The sequence below is a fragment of the Zalophus californianus genome, chromosome 2 (assembly GCF_009762305.2).
Source record: "Zalophus californianus isolate mZalCal1 chromosome 2, mZalCal1.pri.v2, whole genome shotgun sequence".
NCBI classification, from domain to species: Eukaryota; Metazoa; Chordata; class Mammalia; order Carnivora; family Otariidae; genus Zalophus; species Zalophus californianus.
Genome location: NC_045596.1, coordinates 77419788 through 77440553, shown reverse-complemented (window position 1 = coordinate 77440553; position 20766 = coordinate 77419788). Strand labels below are relative to the sequence as shown.

At 35.3% G+C, this 20766-nt stretch overlaps 1 protein-coding gene across 13 annotated transcripts in view; it reads right to left on the bottom strand.

Annotated features, from left to right (window-relative positions):
- The window catches only part of PDLIM5 (PDZ and LIM domain 5), a 205708-nt gene that overhangs the window by 22124 nt on the left and 162818 nt on the right, over window positions 1–20766 (bottom strand). For all 13 annotated transcript variants that reach the window (XM_027597517.2, XM_027597527.2, XM_027597519.2 and 10 more), the window contains one exon: window positions 2262–2436. In XM_027597517.2, the coding sequence (XP_027453318.2) occupies window positions 2262–2436 (175 nt within the window). The remainder of the gene's footprint in view (window positions 1–2261; window positions 2437–20766) is intronic.

Sequence of the window (20766 nt, the reverse complement as noted above, 5' to 3'; positions counted from 1 at the left end):
ATTATGCTTTGACGGGGTCTCTAAACTGACTACAGTCTATTCAAGCTACTTTAGCATTTGAGCACCAAGCAAATGTGCTATGTTAATTACTGTTATATGATCTTGACATGAACTAATCCCTGTTCCTATTAACTTCCCTAAGTAAATGAAGTTTTAATGCTTAACTGAAAACAGTGATGGGATAATCCAGAGCAATATAAAATTTAACAGATGAGGAACAGTAAGTGATGGCCATTCATCTTATCAACATAATATATATTTATTTCACATGGAATAGAGACCGTGCATGAAAATTACATCCTGGCCTAGCATTATAATTGAAGCCAAGGTAGGCAGGGAGGGGTAGGAATGTAATTCCTATTTAGATCTTTGTCTTTTCTCCATACTAAGTTTTTTACATGCGTTGGTACTGATGATTATAGGATGTCACAGAATTTGATAATCATGAATCAACAAGTGATAGGATTTGACAGTTTGTTAGCTTATCCAGTAATTGCTTACAACAGCACACAAATAGCAGTGACTCCATAAAGGGTGCTTTTATCCAGAATATAGCATCCCTAACTACCAGTCTAGGTGACCGAAGTAGCATAACTTATAGAAATAATAAGTTAGAACTTATTTTTATTTTATTAATATTAATCCTAAAAATATAACTAAATACAGTTAGTAATTAAAAACATACTTTTATTTATTGGAACAAAGCAGTACCGTTCTAGAGTCTATTAGTTTACGTATTTCTGTAAGGTAGTAACCCTACAGTCCCACTGTTAGGAAAGTGACTCTAACCAATTGATATTATGGCTTAAACAAGTGGGTATGGAGTCATGCATGACCTACCTGTTCAGGTAAAATATTCACAAATGCCTTCTGTGTACTGGTTACTGTCTAGACTTGGGAAACCTCCACTGATTTTCTCCTTTTCCCCATAATCATTATTACTACCACCACTGCTACTGGCTAATTCTTATTAAGCAGGTACTCAATATGGAAAACACACTTAAGTGAAAAATAACAGCTTACAAAATATTGTTATTATAATTCCATTTCTGTAAAATAACACCTGTCCTTACATGTGTTGTGTTTTAAAAGTGTGAACTCAAATATTCTTAGTGGTTATCTTGTAAGGTAGAATTATGTATGAATTTTTATTTTTGCTTTCTGTTTCACTATATTTTTGGAATGTTACAAATGAACGTTTAAAATAAAAAAGCTGTTTTATTTTTAATCATGTACTGTGTGCTGTGTCCTTGACACATTTATTATTTAATAGTGGTCAAGGAAAAGAGTATTTATATTTGGTTTTTAAATAAAGTATTGAGGCTTCTTGGGCTCTGTTTTAAGTATTAACTAGAAACATTATCCTAAGCAATAACTATGTAATAGAGTAGAGGAAATGCAGGTAAGTCCTAACCTTATTCAACTTTAAAGAAGCCACTGTTTCAACTATTTTAAAACAGGATAAATTAAAAAAAAGGAGAGAGCCTGAGCAGTCATTTCAACCTACCATTTGTTACTGCCAACAAGGCAACTCACAGAGGCAACAAGGTCCTGCTGGTGGAATCCCTGCAGTCAACATTCTTATCGATACCTCCTAACATTTTAAAAACCACTTATTAAGAAATACTCAGAGGTTTATTAAGTGCCAATATAGAGCACTCACTTAAGATCTCTGGGCCTTTTATCCCTCTTGGAACGTAAGAGACAATAAAACAGATTTGGATAAAAAATATTTTAAAAAAGCAGGTTACAACCTAATCTAAAATTGAAAGCATTTATGAATAGACCTGAAGGTAATTATATCTTCCAGTGCTTAGGTATTCGAAAATCCAATCTTCTTTTCTCTAGGGCTCAAAGTTCTTTATTTTATGTCACCAGTTATTTTTCATCTAAATGAAAAGTCCTCACTTTTACAATTTGTAAAAGAATGAAGTTCAGATAAATGATCTTCAGGGTCCCTTTGAGTCTTAAAATTTTATTAGTCTCTGAAAGGCCACACTAATCATTATTTTTTCTTAGTTCTGATAGAGAGAAAATTGGTATTTTTAGTTTTATTTCCACAGAGTCCAGAATTACTTTTCATTATAATAGATTCTAACAAGTATATATATTCAAATTTATCTACTTCAATAACTATTACATAGAAGTATAGCAAGAATATTTTCACTAATAAAATTTCAAATCTTTCAGAATATATATAAAAAAAAAAATCAACACCGGTACTAAGTATTTCAAGAAAATTTCAAAAACGAATAACCAACCTGATGACCTGGTTACAGTGGGCACACATTGGAGTTCTTTTCCCTGCTGGAATGTGCTCAGCTCTTTGTACTAAAGTGTCTTGGTCACCTGGCTGGGGCTGTCCCCTGGCTGAGCTGGCTGGTGCTGCCGCTCCTGACGAAGTTCCACTGTTTGAGATTCTTCCAGTGGAAAGCGCTAGGAGTTAAGACACAGAAGAATTAGCTTGAGAATAAGCCAAATATAAACTTTTTCTAATAATCAAATCATAATTACTTTTTTAAAATAATCTATTGATTCATTTATTCACTCACATTTACGGAGAGGTTATATATCAAACAGTGGACTGTGACTACAGAAATAAACAGAAAAGAAAATCAAGGATTACAGCACAGTGAAAGAGTTATGACAGATGAATGCATTCAAAGAGTTATGAATGCATAGGGTGTTGTAGGAAAAGAAGAGTCACCTCTGCTTCCAAGAGGAGATACAGTTAAGGTGAATACTGACAGCAAGGTAGTTCTAATCATCTAGACATCTCTGTTAAGCATCAATAGATTTAACTCCAAATACATCAGAGGTGTATTAAATATCTCAATGTGTTGAAGATAATAAAAATAAAAATGAACTCACTGTATTATCTCTCTTCCTCTATTCTCTAAGTAGACTGTGAAATCAGTTACCCAATCATATAAGGTAGCTACATAAGAACCATCCTAGGACCTTCCCTCCCTCATCTGTGGTTATAATGGGTCCTGCTGATTTTATATCACAAGTACTTCTTGATTTTGCCCACTCATCTCCATTCTCACAATACTGTCCTGGTTTAGGTCCTAAGTGTCTCCCACCTTGCTAGTCGCCAAAATGTCTTATCCTTCTTAAATGCATCCTCCCAACTGCCACCTAGGACTAAAATCTTACCAGATCACAGCTCTGCAGAAACCACTTCAAGGATCTCCCTCTTCTCTGACCACTGAAAGTATTCCATGCTTTTCTAAGCACTGCATCCAGGTCCCTCCAGGGCTCTCTGTCAGGCCCACAGCAGCTCTCATCACTCTCTGCCTCTGTTTTCATGCTGCAGCAATACCAAATGCCTCACATTTTCTTATGACTCTCTCTAGGCACTGGTTGTCTTTACTGTCATTTTCTCCCCTTCTATGTACTTAGTAACCACCACGTATCATTTAAGATTCAGCCCAGAAGTCAACTGCTCCAAAAATTTTCCCAGAAGTACTTCTCCCCACTGCCCATGCTCCATAATCCAGAGGGAGTGTTTCTCTCCCACGTTCCCATAATTTTCTGTGAATGACTTTACTACTGTTTCTACTTCGTATATCTGTGTCTTTTCTCCCCCAACTAAACAGTTAAGCTCCTTGAGGGCAGGAACTATGCCTTATTCTTCACCCTAGCAACTAATACAGTGTCTGGAGTGAACAAATGAATAAATTAATGAACTGGAATTAATACATGAATGAGTGAATGCAAAATCTGTGAGGGACTGAAACCAACAGGAGGCCTGCTCCTTAGCAACAGGCAACTACAATGTAGTAGAGAAAAGAAAAAGCATATGTTAAAAAGAGGTTTAAAAGGAACAACTTTTTATATAATAATAACATAAATTAACTACATGTGTGTGTATTGACAGGCTTCATATTATAGGTGTGGTTAGAATTGGAGAAGATTAATTAGGATAACTGAAAGGATAACTCTCCCTTACCAGAATAAAGCCTGTTTGCAATGATGTGCAATTACAGATCCAGGAACCCAGCATTTATTAACACTTAGCACATCTACAGTGCTTGGTCTGGCACTTGAGCTGTGAAATGGCGCTTTACAGACCAGCGAGCTTTACTATTGCCCTTGTTTCAAGTGACTCAGTGGGCTAGGAACATGTTTTCGTTCCCTTATATTCACACTTTATCTTACAGAAATGAGAGAGAAAATCACTCTATACCCTCTCTTCCTTGTCACCTCATTTACTTGCATAGCACAAGTTGCTCCTCTGTGGGTCTTCCATTTATATATCCAAACCCGATTTCCCTAAGAGCAACAGATAGGCATTTTCAATGCCAAATTCTGTTCTTGTCTTTAAATTCAAGATATGCAAAATGGATTTCATCTTTTTGTACACATTCCCAGCTCTTCCTAAGAAGTCCTTCCTGTATGTTTGAATTCTCCCACTTAACTCAGGCACAACCCTCTGTCTCCTATGTGCCTAACAAACCCCGGACCCTAACAATGTTCCACTGTAAATGTTCCCAAGGTCTGTCCCTCTTTTTAATCCAAACCCATGCGCTATCATGTGAGTCCCAGTCTTAAACCCCTCAAGCCTAGACAATCACAAGTCTCCTAACCAGTCTCTCTGCTACCAATCTCTTTTCAACCTATTCTGCTAGACTATTTTTTTTTTCAAATATACTACTTTCATCATGGTTTCTTGTTTATTCAGTCTTCAGAGTCCAGTCCCTCAAGGAGCTCACTCCAATCTTCTTTACAGCCTTGTCTTTTATGCTCGTTCACATCCCAGTCATCATCATATTCTATTATACTTATTTAATATTTAACTTGAGCCATCACTATTTGAAGGCACACTTGTCAAATCCTTATAAGAGCTCTATGATTCAGGCAAGATTAGCATCATTTTTTTTTTTTAATTCTATCTGAGGCAAAGAATGGTTAAGAAACTGGTCCAAGGCCATGAGACAAATAAAGGGCAATCCAGAATCCAGGCAGTCCGGCTCCAGAGTCCATGCTCTTAGGCACTATGCTATAGTTTACTCACTGTCCCTTGAACATGCCAGGCCAGACCTGCTTCTATGACCATCAGACAGTGAAATGTCTCCTTCTCCAGTGCTACTCATAGTTTTCTCATTCTACAAGGCTCATGCACATTCCATTTCCTGAGCTCCCCCCGACCCTGCTGCCCCATATTCCCTGACAATCCAAGCTAGAAGTGTTTTCTTCTTCCTCTTAACATGTGCAACACCCCAGCCTGTATAATTTATTTATCAGTATCTTATAACATCTTTTCCTTCCTAAGTCAATGATAAACTCTTAAACAAAGAGGAGAAACTATATAATTCTTTCTACCCACTATCAGAAAACTGCCTCACAAATAGAAGGCAAAAAATTAATATTTAATCAAGCAACTGAAAAACGGGAAGGTTCCAAATCACTTTCATTTTGCCTTTTTAGAGAACAATATTGAGATAGATATTTTTAAAATGTGGATTAGGTTCAGGATTTCAAACAGTGGGAAAGTTACCAATTGAAAAATCTGAAGGTCAGACCTCAAAGAGAGTGAAACCCTTTCATCTACCATATGCCTTTATTTTATCACATTATCTATGCATAAGCCCTAAAGTACTGAGTCACTGAGATATTTTTAGCAATAAAAGAGTGTAGTAGTTCTCCATCAAGTCATTGTAAAATGGGACATAATCCATCTGGTCCATGCTTCGAGGAGAAGGTACATGGGGAACTAACTTATTTAACATGAGAAGCCATTCTTAAACATGAAACATGTGACTGTGTCTTAAACACATATACTAAAGCTCTAAGCTCACTGCTATTCCTTGCTTGGAAAGAGAAGCCCTGCTTTCTGTTACTGCCCCATTTTAACTGCTCTGGATAAGACAGAAATTCCCAAACCTCTGTTTTGTTGCTGTGTTGCTAGTACATTGGCCCGCACACAAAGCTACACAAGCCCTATTAATTACCAAGCCCTGAACATTTCCAAGGCATAGTTATTTCCCATATGAATAAAGTGATGTTTCATTTCTTCAGATTGAATTTGTCACCACTTTAGCCTAGGAATGGGCAACTTTTGCACCATCAAGTGCGAAAGCCCTGGCCTCTGCTCACTTGGCTTAATGGGGAGAGGGAGATGTAAGAAGGTGAGGTGTTGCTACAGGGAAGGCACCACAAAATGAGCCCCGTTTCCTTAATAATTCTGTAGAGAATTGCACTACCATGCAGAGAAAAACAATCTTCGATGGGTGGTACAGAGACCGAAGTACTTCACATTTATTGAACCTGTAATAAAAACCACTTTTATGTAGAAAAAATATACATCTCTTTAGATATAGTAGTTTAAAGATGACAATCTACTTATTTGTAATAAAAACAATTATTTCTTTTAAGTTCTAATAGAGCTATTAAATAGGACCATTAAATTAGCCCCATTTCATAATCTATGAATCTAAGTCACAAAAAATGTAAGTGACTTACGCAAAATGAATAATGAATGAGTCAGTAGTGTCACAATGAGAACATTAGGAAGAAGTTAGTTCATGACTCAAGTTTTCCTTTTTAACTTAATCTTGAGCAGCTTCCATTAAATCTGGCGTCTTTTGTGGCTAATCTCTACCCCATGGGGACCATGTTGGAAAATTAATTTTTATTCTTTTGTATAAAATACAGCACCACAAAACGCATATAGAAACTCCCTAAACCAATAATGTTGGTGAGAATATCTTATTAACTTTGAAATGGTTATTTGTGAGTCATCTAAAGGTTTAGAATGACATATATTCATATCCATTTCATATTTTTGTTTTTCAGCATTATGACAGTCAAACTGAATATTACAAAGACTATTATTAAATAAACATAAATTAGTATAAAAACCTAGCAGCATATTAGAATACTTTCTCAGTATATAATATGGAAAGTTATCAAATTAATCAAGCCACGATATGCTGAGTTGCTAGTTTTTCAAATAATTGTCATAGTGATATATTGGAGAATCCTAAGAAACAATACAATTTTTAAAAAGCAAACAGATCCCTGACTTACTAAACATGAAATTTAACTTGAAAGTCATCCCTTTTGGACTACAAACTATAAATTGGAAAAAGACTTTTAAAAAGTTGAACCATATGCATTAATTTAGGTAGGACACCTACCTCCTGTTGTTAGGAAAATCTTTGTGAAATATCATTTGGAAAGATAAAGTGAAAATTCTTCACGCTAGGAAGATCTTAACTGCATTATTTCCCAAGCAGGTAATTCAGGTTTGCACTATTCAGCAAATTAGTTCACACAAGTTTTAGGCAATTTTATATATATAAATTATAATAATATATGTAATATATGTAATAGTATATATTATTATACAGTAATTATGTACTATATAATATTATAAAGTAGTATAAGGAATTCAAAATTATCTAATTATTTACTGTATGCTTCAAAAATACCTCAGCTCACTAAAGGGCACTTGTTTATATAAATAGTTTTTGGAGAGAAAACAGAGATTAAGACCAATAGAACCCCTGGTAGCACAATGTGTGAATTCTCTGAAATCAGATGTTTTCTAACTGTATTAAGAATAAAGTGGGTTATTTGATATTTTTGCTTTCTATCCCTGCTCAGAAAAGGCTGTTAACTCTAACCCAATACATTAAAAAAAAAATAGTAGTGAAGATTATAATGTATACATTGAACACCTGGCCAGACTGTACTTGAATAGGCATGAAATTCATCAGTTAATTCTTTGGGTTCAAGTCAAATTATTCAACTACCAATAAAATATTCTTATTACTGATATGTAATAGGTGAAAAAATCACTACATTAGGTCAAACCTTACTTGGAAACTTAACATACATCAATTGGGGCTGGGGGGGGGGGATGATATCCCAAAAGACAAACTAAAGTAACAATAGATGTAGTTAGCTAGTTATCTTCTAAGGTAGGGTAGGATATAGTGCTTTTGAATTGCTGAACAAATCATTCAGTAAAAGAGCAAGTTTAGTGTTAGAAGATGAACTGCTCACAACAATATGAGAAATACGTAACCTGATGATTTCTTATCACCTCCAGAGTACAACCAGCCTTGGTCCAAGCCAACATCTCTTGCTTGACTTACTGCGGTGACTGCCTAGAGATTTTGCTTCTACCCTTGCCAACAATATAGAGGCCAGAAAAACCTAAGTCAGACCTATGCTCAAAACCCACCAACAGCTCCCTTGTAACCAACGGTCCTATAGAATCTGATTCCTGCTACCTCTCTGACCTGATCTGCCACTCTCCCTTTGCCCATTATACGCAAGGCACACTAGGTTCCTTACTGCTTCTCTGAATGGCCAGTATGCTTCTGATTCAGCGCCTTTGTACTTTCTCTTCCCTCCTCCTGGTAATATTTCCCCTGTTTGCATGGCTTGCTCCCTCATTTCCTTCAGGTTCTCTGCTCAATTTAAAAATAACCAATTTTATTAATGTGTTTTTTCTCACCATCTTATATGAAATAGCAACCCCCTACCACAAACCTATACTCCTTAACTGGTTTATCTTTCTCCACAGTACTCATGCCCATCTAACAAATTTTATATTCTTTTTATTGTTTTTTTTTTTATTCTCTATCTCCCCCCACCTTGAGGCCAGGGACACTGTCTGTTTTGTTCATTGAAATATCTCCAGCACCTAGAACAGTCCCTGGCATATTGCTTAATAAATTTTTATTTAGAGAATGAATAACTCAAGTACCAAAATCAACATCCTCCCATTAAAAGGAACGAGACTCCTTAAAGAAACTGCTAATTCTAGGATTGGGACAGAAAATAAACAGGGGAAGTCTAGAATATCTTGTCATATTAGAAAAGGAAGAAAGCTATCAAAGACTACTAGAGTTGTATCAAATGGACTTCAAAGAAGCAGATGAGACTGAGCATTAATAAGGATAATAACCATGGACTAAAATACCTCAAATATGTTTAACCCCACGAGCTCACAATGATTCTGAAATTTAAAAACAAACAAAAAAACCCCACAAAAAAACATTAGCATTAATCATCTGTAAAGGATGCTAAGGAAACAATTATTTTAAAAACCAGTAAAATTTAATAAAGAAAAAGAATCAGCTTTAACAATTTATCAGTTTATAACTGATATGTTTCATTTATATGCCATTCACTCCCCTGCCATTTCTGACCTATTTTGAAGTTCAGAAGCAAATTCAAGATCTATTACTTAATCCTTAATATTTCAATATCATCTCTAAAAGAACACTTTTTACAAACCTAACCATAATTCCATTATCACAACTAAAATAAAACAAAATTTTCCTTAACATCATCAAATAACCAATTTTCAATTTTTCCTGACGAACCCCTGTATTAGTATTCTATTGTTGCTTATTGGCTTAACAATACAAGCATATTGCTTTATAGTTCTCCTACACAGATATTACTGAGCCAAAATCAAGGTGTTGGCAGGGCTGTTTCTTTCTGGAGGCTCTAGGGGAAATTCATTTCCTTGCCTTTTCCAGCTTCTAGAGGCTACCCAAATTCTGTGGTTCATGGCCCTCTTCTGCCGCCTCAAAGCCAGCAACATGCTCTCATACTGTATTACTTTATCCCCCCACCTTCTGCTTCCCTCTTCTAAATCTAAAGATCCTTGTGATTACGCTGGGCTCCCCAGGATAATGCAGGATAATATCCCCATTTTAAGGTCAGCTGATAGCATTCGTAATCCCATCTTCATCCTTAGCTCACACCTGTGACATGTAATATAACATATTCGTTGAGTTCTGGGTATAAGGCATGACCATCTTTGGTGGGTGGGCATTATTCTGCCTACTACATACATCCCAACCCAGTATTAATGAGGATTCAAATAAGGTCCACTTGTTATATTTGGTTATATGCCTCTGAAATTGCTTTAGTTTATAATCCCTTTCATCTCCCCACCCTTTTCAATATACATGTAGAAGAAACCAAGTCTCTAGTTATATATGTGTGTGTATTTGAACTTTTTTCTATAGTAAAAACTTAAAGAGATACTTTACACATACTAAACTGAATTGTTTCACCTTTATAACACTATAAGGCATTAATATTACTATTTAATAGATCAAGATTATAAAGCTCAGAAAGGATAAGTGACTTGACCAAGGACATGTAGAGCAATAAAATGAGGCAAATGTTCTTTGAACAACTATTATGTATCAAATAATTTTCTAGGTTTTACCACCCTGAAAAAAAGAGAGACGTAATTTCTGCCCTCATGAAGTTTAAAGAAAGTTACAGACCAGTAAACAGTCAATTATGTTATAGTGGGATAAGTGCCAGAATGATGGAAAGATAATGAGCGTAATTATAGATCTTCATTCAGTCAAGTATACACTGAGAGCCTAACAATGTGACAGGCACTGTCTTATGTATGGGTACACAGCAGGGGGCAAAACGTGAATAATCCTTGTCTTCATGGAGCTCATAGCTTTTTTGCCCCCTTTTTGTTTGAGTTGGAGGTGCCTGTGGTTCATCTAAGTACCAATAGTCTATTGAATATATGAACTCAGGAAAAAGATCGGAGCTAGAATTGATTCAAGAGTCATTAGCATATTGATGACATTTGAGGCTGTGGGAGTTAATGAGATTGTTCAGGGAAAGTGAGAATGAAAACAGAAGAGCTCCTAAGGGTAAGGCAAATAATGTAAATACTTTGGGAACACAGAGAGAGGTAGGAGAAAAACCAGGAGAGTGCATGATGTGAGCCAAAGGAGGAGAGTGGAGAATTTGGGATTCAAAACCATTTCTGTCTGACTCCAAAGCCTATGCCCCTATGCATTCATTCATCAAATATTTATCATTTGCCCAGGGTGTCAAACTCTGCCAATCACTGCAATGACTTGGAAAATATGAAGGCAGATCTCCTCAAATGTGGTCTAAAACCTGGAAGTTCTCATTTCGAAGGATCAGTTTAGAAGGAGACGACAGTGATAACTGAGATGATTAATTTCTGCTATTTTAATTTCCTTAATGAGCCTGCCAGGATAAATTTAGGAATAATGTATGAAAGCACTCTTTTTTATTTGCCCTGGTATGCCTAACAGCTTAGATTATCACTTTTAAGCCCTTCAGGTATTCTTTAAAAGATGAGTTTCCTATAGAGATCTAACTTTTTTTTCTAAACCTAGCTGCCCATACTTTTCAGCCATTATAATTAATGGCAGTAAAGTTCTTGAAATAAAACATATGGATAAAAGGCTAGATTCTTGATGTTTTGAGAAAGAAATATACATTTAAGAAGATGCACATAACTGCTTCAGGAAGAAAAATGAAATTATAGATCTAGTACTTTTGCTAATGACAAACAGGCTTGAGCATTTGAATGTTAAATTCATTTTTTGTTGTACAAACTCTACATCGTTGTGGAATATTTCAACTACTACATTTGAATTAAGATAAAGCAGCAGAGAAAGTTATGCCAATAAATCTAGGTATAACCATAAAATATTTTTCTAAATCCCATAGTATTTCATTCTTATTAAGTCAGAAATAAGGCTGATATCAAGAATCCTAATGCTCCCTCCCAAAAAGGAAAAAGACAAATGTTTACAGACTCAACAAGACAGCAGTCATATGTGAGGTTTTATGGTGTGAAAAACAACTGGCTCAAATGCAAGGGGTATTCCAGTTATAAACACTGAGGCTAATGTTGTACTCATATAAATAACTGGGCTACATCAAAGTGACATTCTGGCACTCCTGGGAAGATAAAGGACTATAATTCAACATCTCAGAGAATTTGTTCACAAAGGTATGGTAGAAATTTTACACATACTAAATCGGGTAGCAATGATGGCAACACACTTGCATATTATCGCATACAGCAAGTGCTTTCTTCTCTGCCCCTCCACCAACCATCTCAAACAGTTGGTGGCCAAGAGAAGCATAGAAACAGTGCATTTTGTCTGTCAAGCTCCTTATGTTGAAAGCATAAGCAACAGTCTACTCTTCATTATCCAGGCATGAAATCATACCCAGTACAAATAGGAAAGGTTTAAAGTTAAGCCAAGATCTAGGATCAGAGGAAAGCACATTCTAGAGAGGTTTGTGCAAATTTTATTAAATGGAATCAAGGATTTTTTTATTCAATGATTAAAAGCAACATTGACAGATTAAACTGTTACCAGTTCTCTAAGCAGTGGAGAATGCTGGTATGTATGCCATAAAGAATTGGAACAGGTGCGCCCAAGGCTAAGTATCAAATATTTCCGCAACTTCAGGAGGTTAGTTTCTTCCATTAGCAACCAGCCTTTCAACTCTAAGAACCCAGATTAAACTGGATCTAGAGTGTCTTAATTAAAGTGAGCATGGGGACTTGGATTAGATTCATTTCTCTTCTTTCTTAGTCTGTTGCATCACATGTCATTAAAATTTGGGATATATGCACTTGCCTTTTTCTCCCAACTAGCTGACCTTACACAGAAAACTTCCATCTGATCAGAGTTAAAAGCAAAAGAAACCCAGTGTGTACCTCGCAGATAGATATGAGATCTTAAAATATCTGGCTTTGCCATCATTCAATTAGAAATCAACACTTTATCAGTTAATATATAGAATTTTCTAAATAATCTCAATACCACTGTTATAATTTCTAATTTTACAATGGGAAGACAAATCCTGCTCTAACTGTGGGTGGTCAATGTGTTTCATGTTTAAGAAAAGGCAGGGGGAAGGGAGGGAAAGAGGAGAAGGAGTAATAAAGAAAAAGAAACAAAAAATAAAAACTCAGATAAATTATTAAAAAAAAAAATCCGAGGCAGCATTCACAGCCTCAAGAATACTAAGAAGGATCACTGGTGAACTCATACAGAATCTAAGCTAAGAATTTATTTAAAATATTAAATTTGTAAAATCTTGCTCATATTTGGATGAGAAAACTGTAAAGAACATATATTAAAATTAGTTACACTCCCAATATACCTAGAGTTTTGACATGTCTTATTTCCAAAGTAACATGAAACCCAAATGGGCTTTTACCATCTTCCCACCAATTTTCATCTATTTATATTAATGAGAAAGCAGCCTAGTCTCAGAAATAAAGGAGAAAAGATACCTCAGGTTTGAGTCGCTCATATAAATAGAATTCTTTTAATGTAGGAAAAAAAAAAAAACAAGCCCTGAAGCAGAAAGAGGAATAAAATTTAAGGAGCATTCCCCATGTCAAACAATATCAACAATGTCTCTCATGATGAATACATGTTACGGGAAAACTGAAAACTTGGGATACTCCTTACATTTCTCTTACTACTACCACTAATTCTCTAAGATAGTTCTCTCAGTTAAAACCATTAGATCTCTGAAATAAATTACACTTTATTATCATTATACAAAATTATGTTTGAATTTCACATCTTTTAAAAGCAGAGAACAACGCTCAGCTACTTTATGCCGGAGGAAGCAATACATGTAGCGTAATGATAATGTTAAGATAACACTTGGGCTCCTTGTTCTGCTAATTTCTAGCTCCACGAATGTGCACGTTTCCTCACCTGTAAAACAGCAACTACCTCAAAATGTGGGAGGCTTAAATGAGGTGGCATAAGTAAAATGTTTACATACATTTTCTTGAATGTGTAAGAAATGCTTCACAGATGTCAATTATTATTACACTCTGACATAAGATCTTATGTGGTTAAGCGGCGCCTGGGTGGCTCAGTCGTTAAGTGCCTGCCTTCGGCTCAGGTCATGATCCCAGGATCCTGGGATCTGGCCCCGCATCGGGCTCCCTGCTCAGTGGGAAGCCTGCTTCTCCCTCTCCCACTCCCCTTGCTTGTGCTCCCTCTCTAGCTGTCTCTCTCTTTGTCAAATAAATAAATAAAATCTTTAAAAAAAAAAATCTTATGTGGTTAAAAAAATAAAGTATCAACTCATTCAATAACTACTTAGAAAACACATACAAAATTTAGATCTAGGAACTCTTGGATGAAAGATACACCCAAGAATAAGATAGCTGTCCCAAAGAGTTTATCTTCTCACAGGTGATGTTCACAAACAAATAGGCAACAGAGTGCCTTCAGATTAGTGTTGTCAAGGGTGCTTGAGACACCAAGGAAAGTTTGCATTACTATACAGATTTATCAAGCATAATTTTTCTTATTCCTATGATTTAAACCTAGGTTTGGCAATTTTTTTCTGTCAATGGCCAGAGAGTAAATATTTCAGGTTTTGCGGGACATATAGTTTATGTTGCAACTACTCAACTTCGCCATTGCAGTAGGAATGGAGCCACAGACATCATGCAACAAATGTAAATAAAGGAGCATGGCAGTGCTCCAATAAAACTTTATTTACAAAAACAGGTGGTGGGCCATATGTGACCAAGGGCCACAGTGTGCCAACCCCTGGTTTAAACCATATGCATCAGTTAGTAAGAAATAATAATTCTTTATGAAAATCACATATGAATAAGTCCAGGTATCTTCCCTTAGAATAGATTTAATATTTTAATCTTAGGATGAAAGAAAAATGGGGAGAAAGAAGAGCTTTCACAACTGTGCTCTTGCATCAGCACTGGAAAGCTTCCAACACAGAAACAAATTCCAGTTTAGGGAAAAAAAAAAAAAAAGACAACTAATGGTTCTTACTTTTATTTTTTCCTGGGAATCATGATTCTAAGCCAAAATCTATTTGTTATACAGAAAGACAAAGCATATGTACATGCTTCACACCACAGTTTTGACAATGGACAGCTCCAGTCCGGCCTTTACGGCAAGTGGGCTGTTTAGTTTAATGATGTCAAAATGCAGGGGAGCAGATGGTAGTAAAACATTATTAGAAGAGATGAAACATACGCAACTGGTAGCAGTTTGCTTATTCATATAAAAATGTAAAAATGGAACCAATAAATCTATCCATCTTAGCTAAGCAAATCTAGTTATCTCGATTTATTACTGTAACGTAAAGCCTACAATGAAATTTGGGATGGTTGTAGAAACTGTAATTTCCTTTCTCACCCCTATCTTCTTTAGACTTCAAATAAAAGATAGAATTTATATCCACTTATAACTGAGATGCACATCATTCAATCTTTGATCTAATCAGATCTCATAAATACATCTGAGTCTTCCTTGGGAAAAAAAAAAAAAGAATACATCAGATCTCTCCAAAGCTCTGTCCATTATGAATAAATAAGCTTTTCTTTATGGCTAAAATGCAGCACACAGCAGAGGCAGGGTACAGTAAGGGTCATGTTAACTAGAATCTTAGTTAAATTTTAAAAACAGAGTTCAGATGCAAAGAAAATGTTACTTAAAGCAGACCTTAGTAGCTGCCAGTTACCTGGTTTATCCTCCCCATGCAAAGCAAGACTCCTTTCTTCAGGAAGGATTTAGTCCTCCTTAAATATAGTCATTGATATTATCTTGTGACACAAGAAAATGCACTATTTAGTCAAAATAATGGAATTCAACTTAGTTCTGAAGAACTTTACTTCTCTCAGGCTCTGTTGCCTCACTGGGAAAATGATGCCCATTTAAAATTTTAATGATATTGTCTTACCGTACACTGAATAAAAATATATTTAAAAATTTAAAATATTATAAAAAATAATAATTAATCAATGATACCCACAATTTTACTATTAAATAGCAAGGGTTTTTTGCTTTCTACCAGACTACCCATTATATTCCTGAGTTCTCAATGCCCAAATGGGGATGGTGAGTATTCCCCAAGACTGGATGCAACAGAAGCTAAAATTAAAACTAAATATTCATTTGGAAAAGGTTGTGACTTTTTCCCTTTTTCATTTGACCAAAAGAAATTTACTGTGTCCCTAAAAGACTTCCAAATGATCCTAACTTTCCTATTTACAGCTTACTTACACTGTGTTCTTCAAAACATAATCCATATTTTTAAGAAGAATCAGCAATTTTTATAAATCTCATTGTAAATTAAGAGCCCTTACCTTTACTACATATATTAAAAACTGCTTCGAAAAGAAAAAAGAAATAAAAATATATGTGTGTATACACACACACACACACACACACACACAAACTGATACATTTGTTCAATAGGAGTATCAACTATTACAAACATCTAATATTAAATAAAATACTGCTAGTGTATTGAGTATGTTACCATCAATTAAATACCTTTTCTTTCATCAACAGAATGTCCGCCTCCGTGGATACATTTAACAATAAAGGTAAAAAAAGAAATCCAATAATTTTTTGCCAACATCAGGGGACATAAAAATAAACAGGGAGTTGTGTGTACATATAATAAACGACAGCACTGAGGTGACATTATTCTAACAAGCTGTAAAAGATGCTAATGAAAACGGCAAAACGAAAAATTTCAGCACACCTAGACAATACTAACTACTGTAAAAGAAAACACAACAGAGCTTTTTATTTTCAATGGATTTATGAAATAGTCACAGTTTTCTACAGAAAGCGGTGATTACAATATTAACTAATATTATATACCTAAATGATTTTCTGAGTAAGAAATTATGTTATTTATTAAATATTTAACATAATGTTAATGCAATTAAGTATCATCTCAAATGCTCTTAAAAGGTACCTATTTTGAAAATGGGGAGGAGAAAAATCCTGTAATTAATGAAAAAAAATTTTAAGCATATCTATCAACTTAAGGCTTTCTGAATTATATATATATTATATATATATGTATATTACATATACATATATATAGTATATACACATATATAGTATATATACACATATATATTATTATGTATATATACTATATATGTGTATATACTATATATATGTATATGTGTATATGTGTATATACTATATATATAATTATATAATATATATAATATATATGTATATATATACTATATATATGTATAATTATATATATATGTGTGTGTGTGTGTATACACACACACACACATATATATATACACACATACATATACAACATGAGTAATTTAATTTTTAATTTTTGACTGGTAGGGCTCTATAGAATTTTTCTTCTTTTGTCTTGTAAGAAACCCCTTTTCCACCTCATAATGTTTATTTCCATGACAGCATGTAACACAAGTCCTTCCTGCGGAGGCAAGGTATGTGATGCCAAAGCCATCAATCTCTTAATTCCAACTATAAAAAATTAGAAAATGATGATTTAGGGGAAATTAGCGTACTTGTTTATGGAGATGCTGCACAAATAGACTATAAAAGTATGTAATGTTATAAAAGTAAACTTTAACTTATTTCTCAAATATAATACAAGATGCAACCCACTTATCTATATTTTGTAACTAGATGTATTACATTAAAAAAACCTAGACAGGGCGCTTGGGTGGCACAGTTGGTTAAGCGCCTGCCTTTGGCTCAGGTCATGATGTCGAGGTCCTGGGATGCAGCCCCACGTCAGGCTCCCAGCTCACTGGGGAGCCTGTTTCTTCCTCTCCCTCTGCCTCTCCCCCTGCTTGTGCTCTCTCTCTCTCTCAAATGAATAAATAAAATCTTAAAAAAAAAAAAACCAACCTAGACATATTCAACCAATTTTCTGTTCCATAATCCGACCTACTCAAAACCAAGTATAGTTTCTCCAAGCCAAATACAATCCCTCCCAGTGTTTTAGCAGAAGATAAATAAATGCTCTCTAGGGAGTAAAGCTCCCTGGAAGAGCAATGTTAGAACCTGCCTCCCAGTCAGGTTAAAGTGTGAAGCTGCATTCTCTTGTCCTTAGAATTCTCTCCATTCCCATGGCCATTGCCCAGGGTAACATTCATTATCACCGTCACTGTCCTGGCTTTCCTCAGCCACCTCTTAATTCAGTCTCCAGTACTCCAATCTTAATCTCTACACTGAGGTCATAATTTTAAAAACATTAACACTACAATGATCTTTTAATAATCCAAACCTGATTGTCACTTTCCAGTTTACAGATTCGTTAAGGACTTCCTTTCTGTATCAGTCCACACTCTTAGTTTCAAAGTCCTCTTCTGACCAGGCCCCCATTAACCTATCCAATTTTCTCTCTGGCCACTATATAGTCCTCAACATACTGAGCAACTTGCTCCTCCTCCAAGAAGCCAAGTTCTCCGAGAGCTTTTGCATCTGTTGTTCCCTCTCCAACTTGGCCTCTTCCTAAAAATATTCACGGGGCACTGCCTACATATGATTTGACTGTAGGCATAAATATTAACACTTTATTCCTGCAATGAAGTATGACTCCACTATAAACTCTAGTATAAACAAGTATTCTATCTCAAGATTGTATCATTGGGACTTTATTGGTTTCTTTCTTTCCATTGATCCAGACCTCCCTGTCTTCTGACCTGGCCCTTGTAATCCGACTTAACTCTTTTGCACCTCTTTTTGCTGATTTCTGTTATTTACTGGTGCTTTAATTTGCATCCATGTTAATTTGTCCACATTGACAAAGTGAATGGCTCTCCCTAGTATTTCCTCTGCATTCTACTGCTTGGTTCCTTATAGGCCATATATTCCCATATTTTTTAAGAAAAATATTCCTACCACTGGCCTTCATATCTATTACTATTTTTTTTATTACTGGAAATAAATAATATGGTACTAGTCATAGTACTGCTGATGTTCACAACTTTTAAGTTTTATGGAAGTTTAATGCTTCAAGGAGAGTGGAGTCCTCTGCTCCCTAAGCGATATGTGTAGTTTTTTTTTTTTTAAGATTTTATTTATTTATTTGACAGAGAGAGACACAGCAAGAGAGGGAACACAAGCAGGGCGAGCGGGAGAGGGAGAAGCAGGCTTCCCACCAAGCAGGGAGCCAGATATGGGGCTCGATCCCAGGACCCTGGGACCATGACCTGAGCCGAAGGCAGACGCTTAATGACTGAGTCACCCAGGCACCCATAATATGTGTAGTTTTTAATGGCAGTCTTTGGCAGACAGCACGTCCACATTTGTTCAATGACTGTTGTGGGAATTTCACGTTTGGTAGGAGGAACGAACAATGTCTTATGAATTCCTCAAATCATATGAATATGTCCAAAACATAACAAACTGACCCATCCACCCACTCATTTACTCAGCCACTGTCATTGACTGAAGGCCTATAAACTGTGCCAGGTATTGTTTAGGTAGTGTAAAACAAAGATTAGTAAGACTTGGTCCCTGTCCCTAAGAGGATCTAAAAACAGTGGTAAAAGACACACATGTAAACAATTACAATGAATACAGTGAATGCTATAATAAAGCCATCATCAACATTTGTAGGAACACAGAGAAAGAATAGCCAGTAATTTAGAGGGCTCAAGAAAGGTTCACAAAGGAGATAACATCTGGTCTTGAAGAGTGAATAGAAATTTTCAGGGGTAGAAGGGTGGAAAAACATTTCAAATAAAAGCAGCAGCTTTACAAAGCAAAGAGGTGTGTGCCCAAAGAATGGTATGAACTCTTGAACTTTAGTATGATGGGACTGCAGAGAACATGAAGAACTGTATTACAAAATAGGCTTGAGAAGGAGGTTGGCACAAGGTAATAAAGGGCACATAAGCTCTGTAAAGAAGCCAAACATTTAATGTGTGGGAAGCAGAAAGCCCAAAACATTTTCAAGCAGAGAAGTCACATGAGAACAATTCTGCTGGATGTTAACAGTGTGAGCTCTTAATGCTATCACTAAAAGGAACAGAGAGGTAAAAACTTAACCTTTCTTGAGTACCATCTATATACCACACACGTCGATATATGTTACATCATTTGTGTGTATGCATACACACTCACTTATATACATACATACAAAACAACGTTATAGGGGACTTTTTTAGACCCTTATCTTAACAGATAAAAAAACTGAAGGCTCAAATGTTCCATTTAGGGAACATCTCTGGCCTTCTGAAATTCATGCTCGATAGGGCAGGCACTCCTATTCTTCAGAGCCACCACCTGTCAGCAAAGCTGGTTAGATGAACAATAGGCCTGGTCCAGCAAAGCACTAATTATATTCTAATGAATTATTCATTCTCATTTTGTATATAATTAAACTCAAGTTAGAAAACTGATGTGCTTCTAACATTTAATGGCTCTTCATGACTTTTAAGACTGGATTTGTGAAGAACATCTGACTAGATCTGGTAAGATGGAAATATTTTGTATCTGCATCAAAATATAGCAAATATTTTGTATCTGCATCAAATCTAAACTTATACAATCTGGAATCCATAACCGAAAGAGAATCTAGGGAAAACATTACACAGCAAACAGATCACCTACATAAACACAGGAACTTATTTGTAACTTATACCATAAAACATCTATCTAACTACTTATTACATACAATATTACAATTTTAAGCATTAAAAAATCTATTAGGCATACAAATATAGTCAATTAAAATAGAATTTTAAAAAGGTACAAATCCCTAATTCTTAAAACTAAGAAGAAGAATGTCACCTTTTATGTATCATTCTAGATCAAGTCAACATTTCTGAAGGGACTACTACATCTAAATTATTAGAGGCACAGGGCAAATAGAAAGTGGTATTGCTAACTTACATAAAACTCAAGCTTGAATTCTTACTTCTATTGTATCTTTTTTTTTTCTCATTAAACTTTTGTTTTAATGGGTCTCAAAATTCTGTGACAGATTTTTGGTCAATTTGTTTCCATTAAAAAGTACTGATTTTAAAAACTAATAACTTAAAATTGCCACACACACACACACACACACACACACACAAAATGGTCCACAAAACATTCTCCTTTCTTTCTGAAGGTTTTATGATGCATTATCATTAACCAATCTTTTACTACTAAACTTAAATGGCCAATTGACACA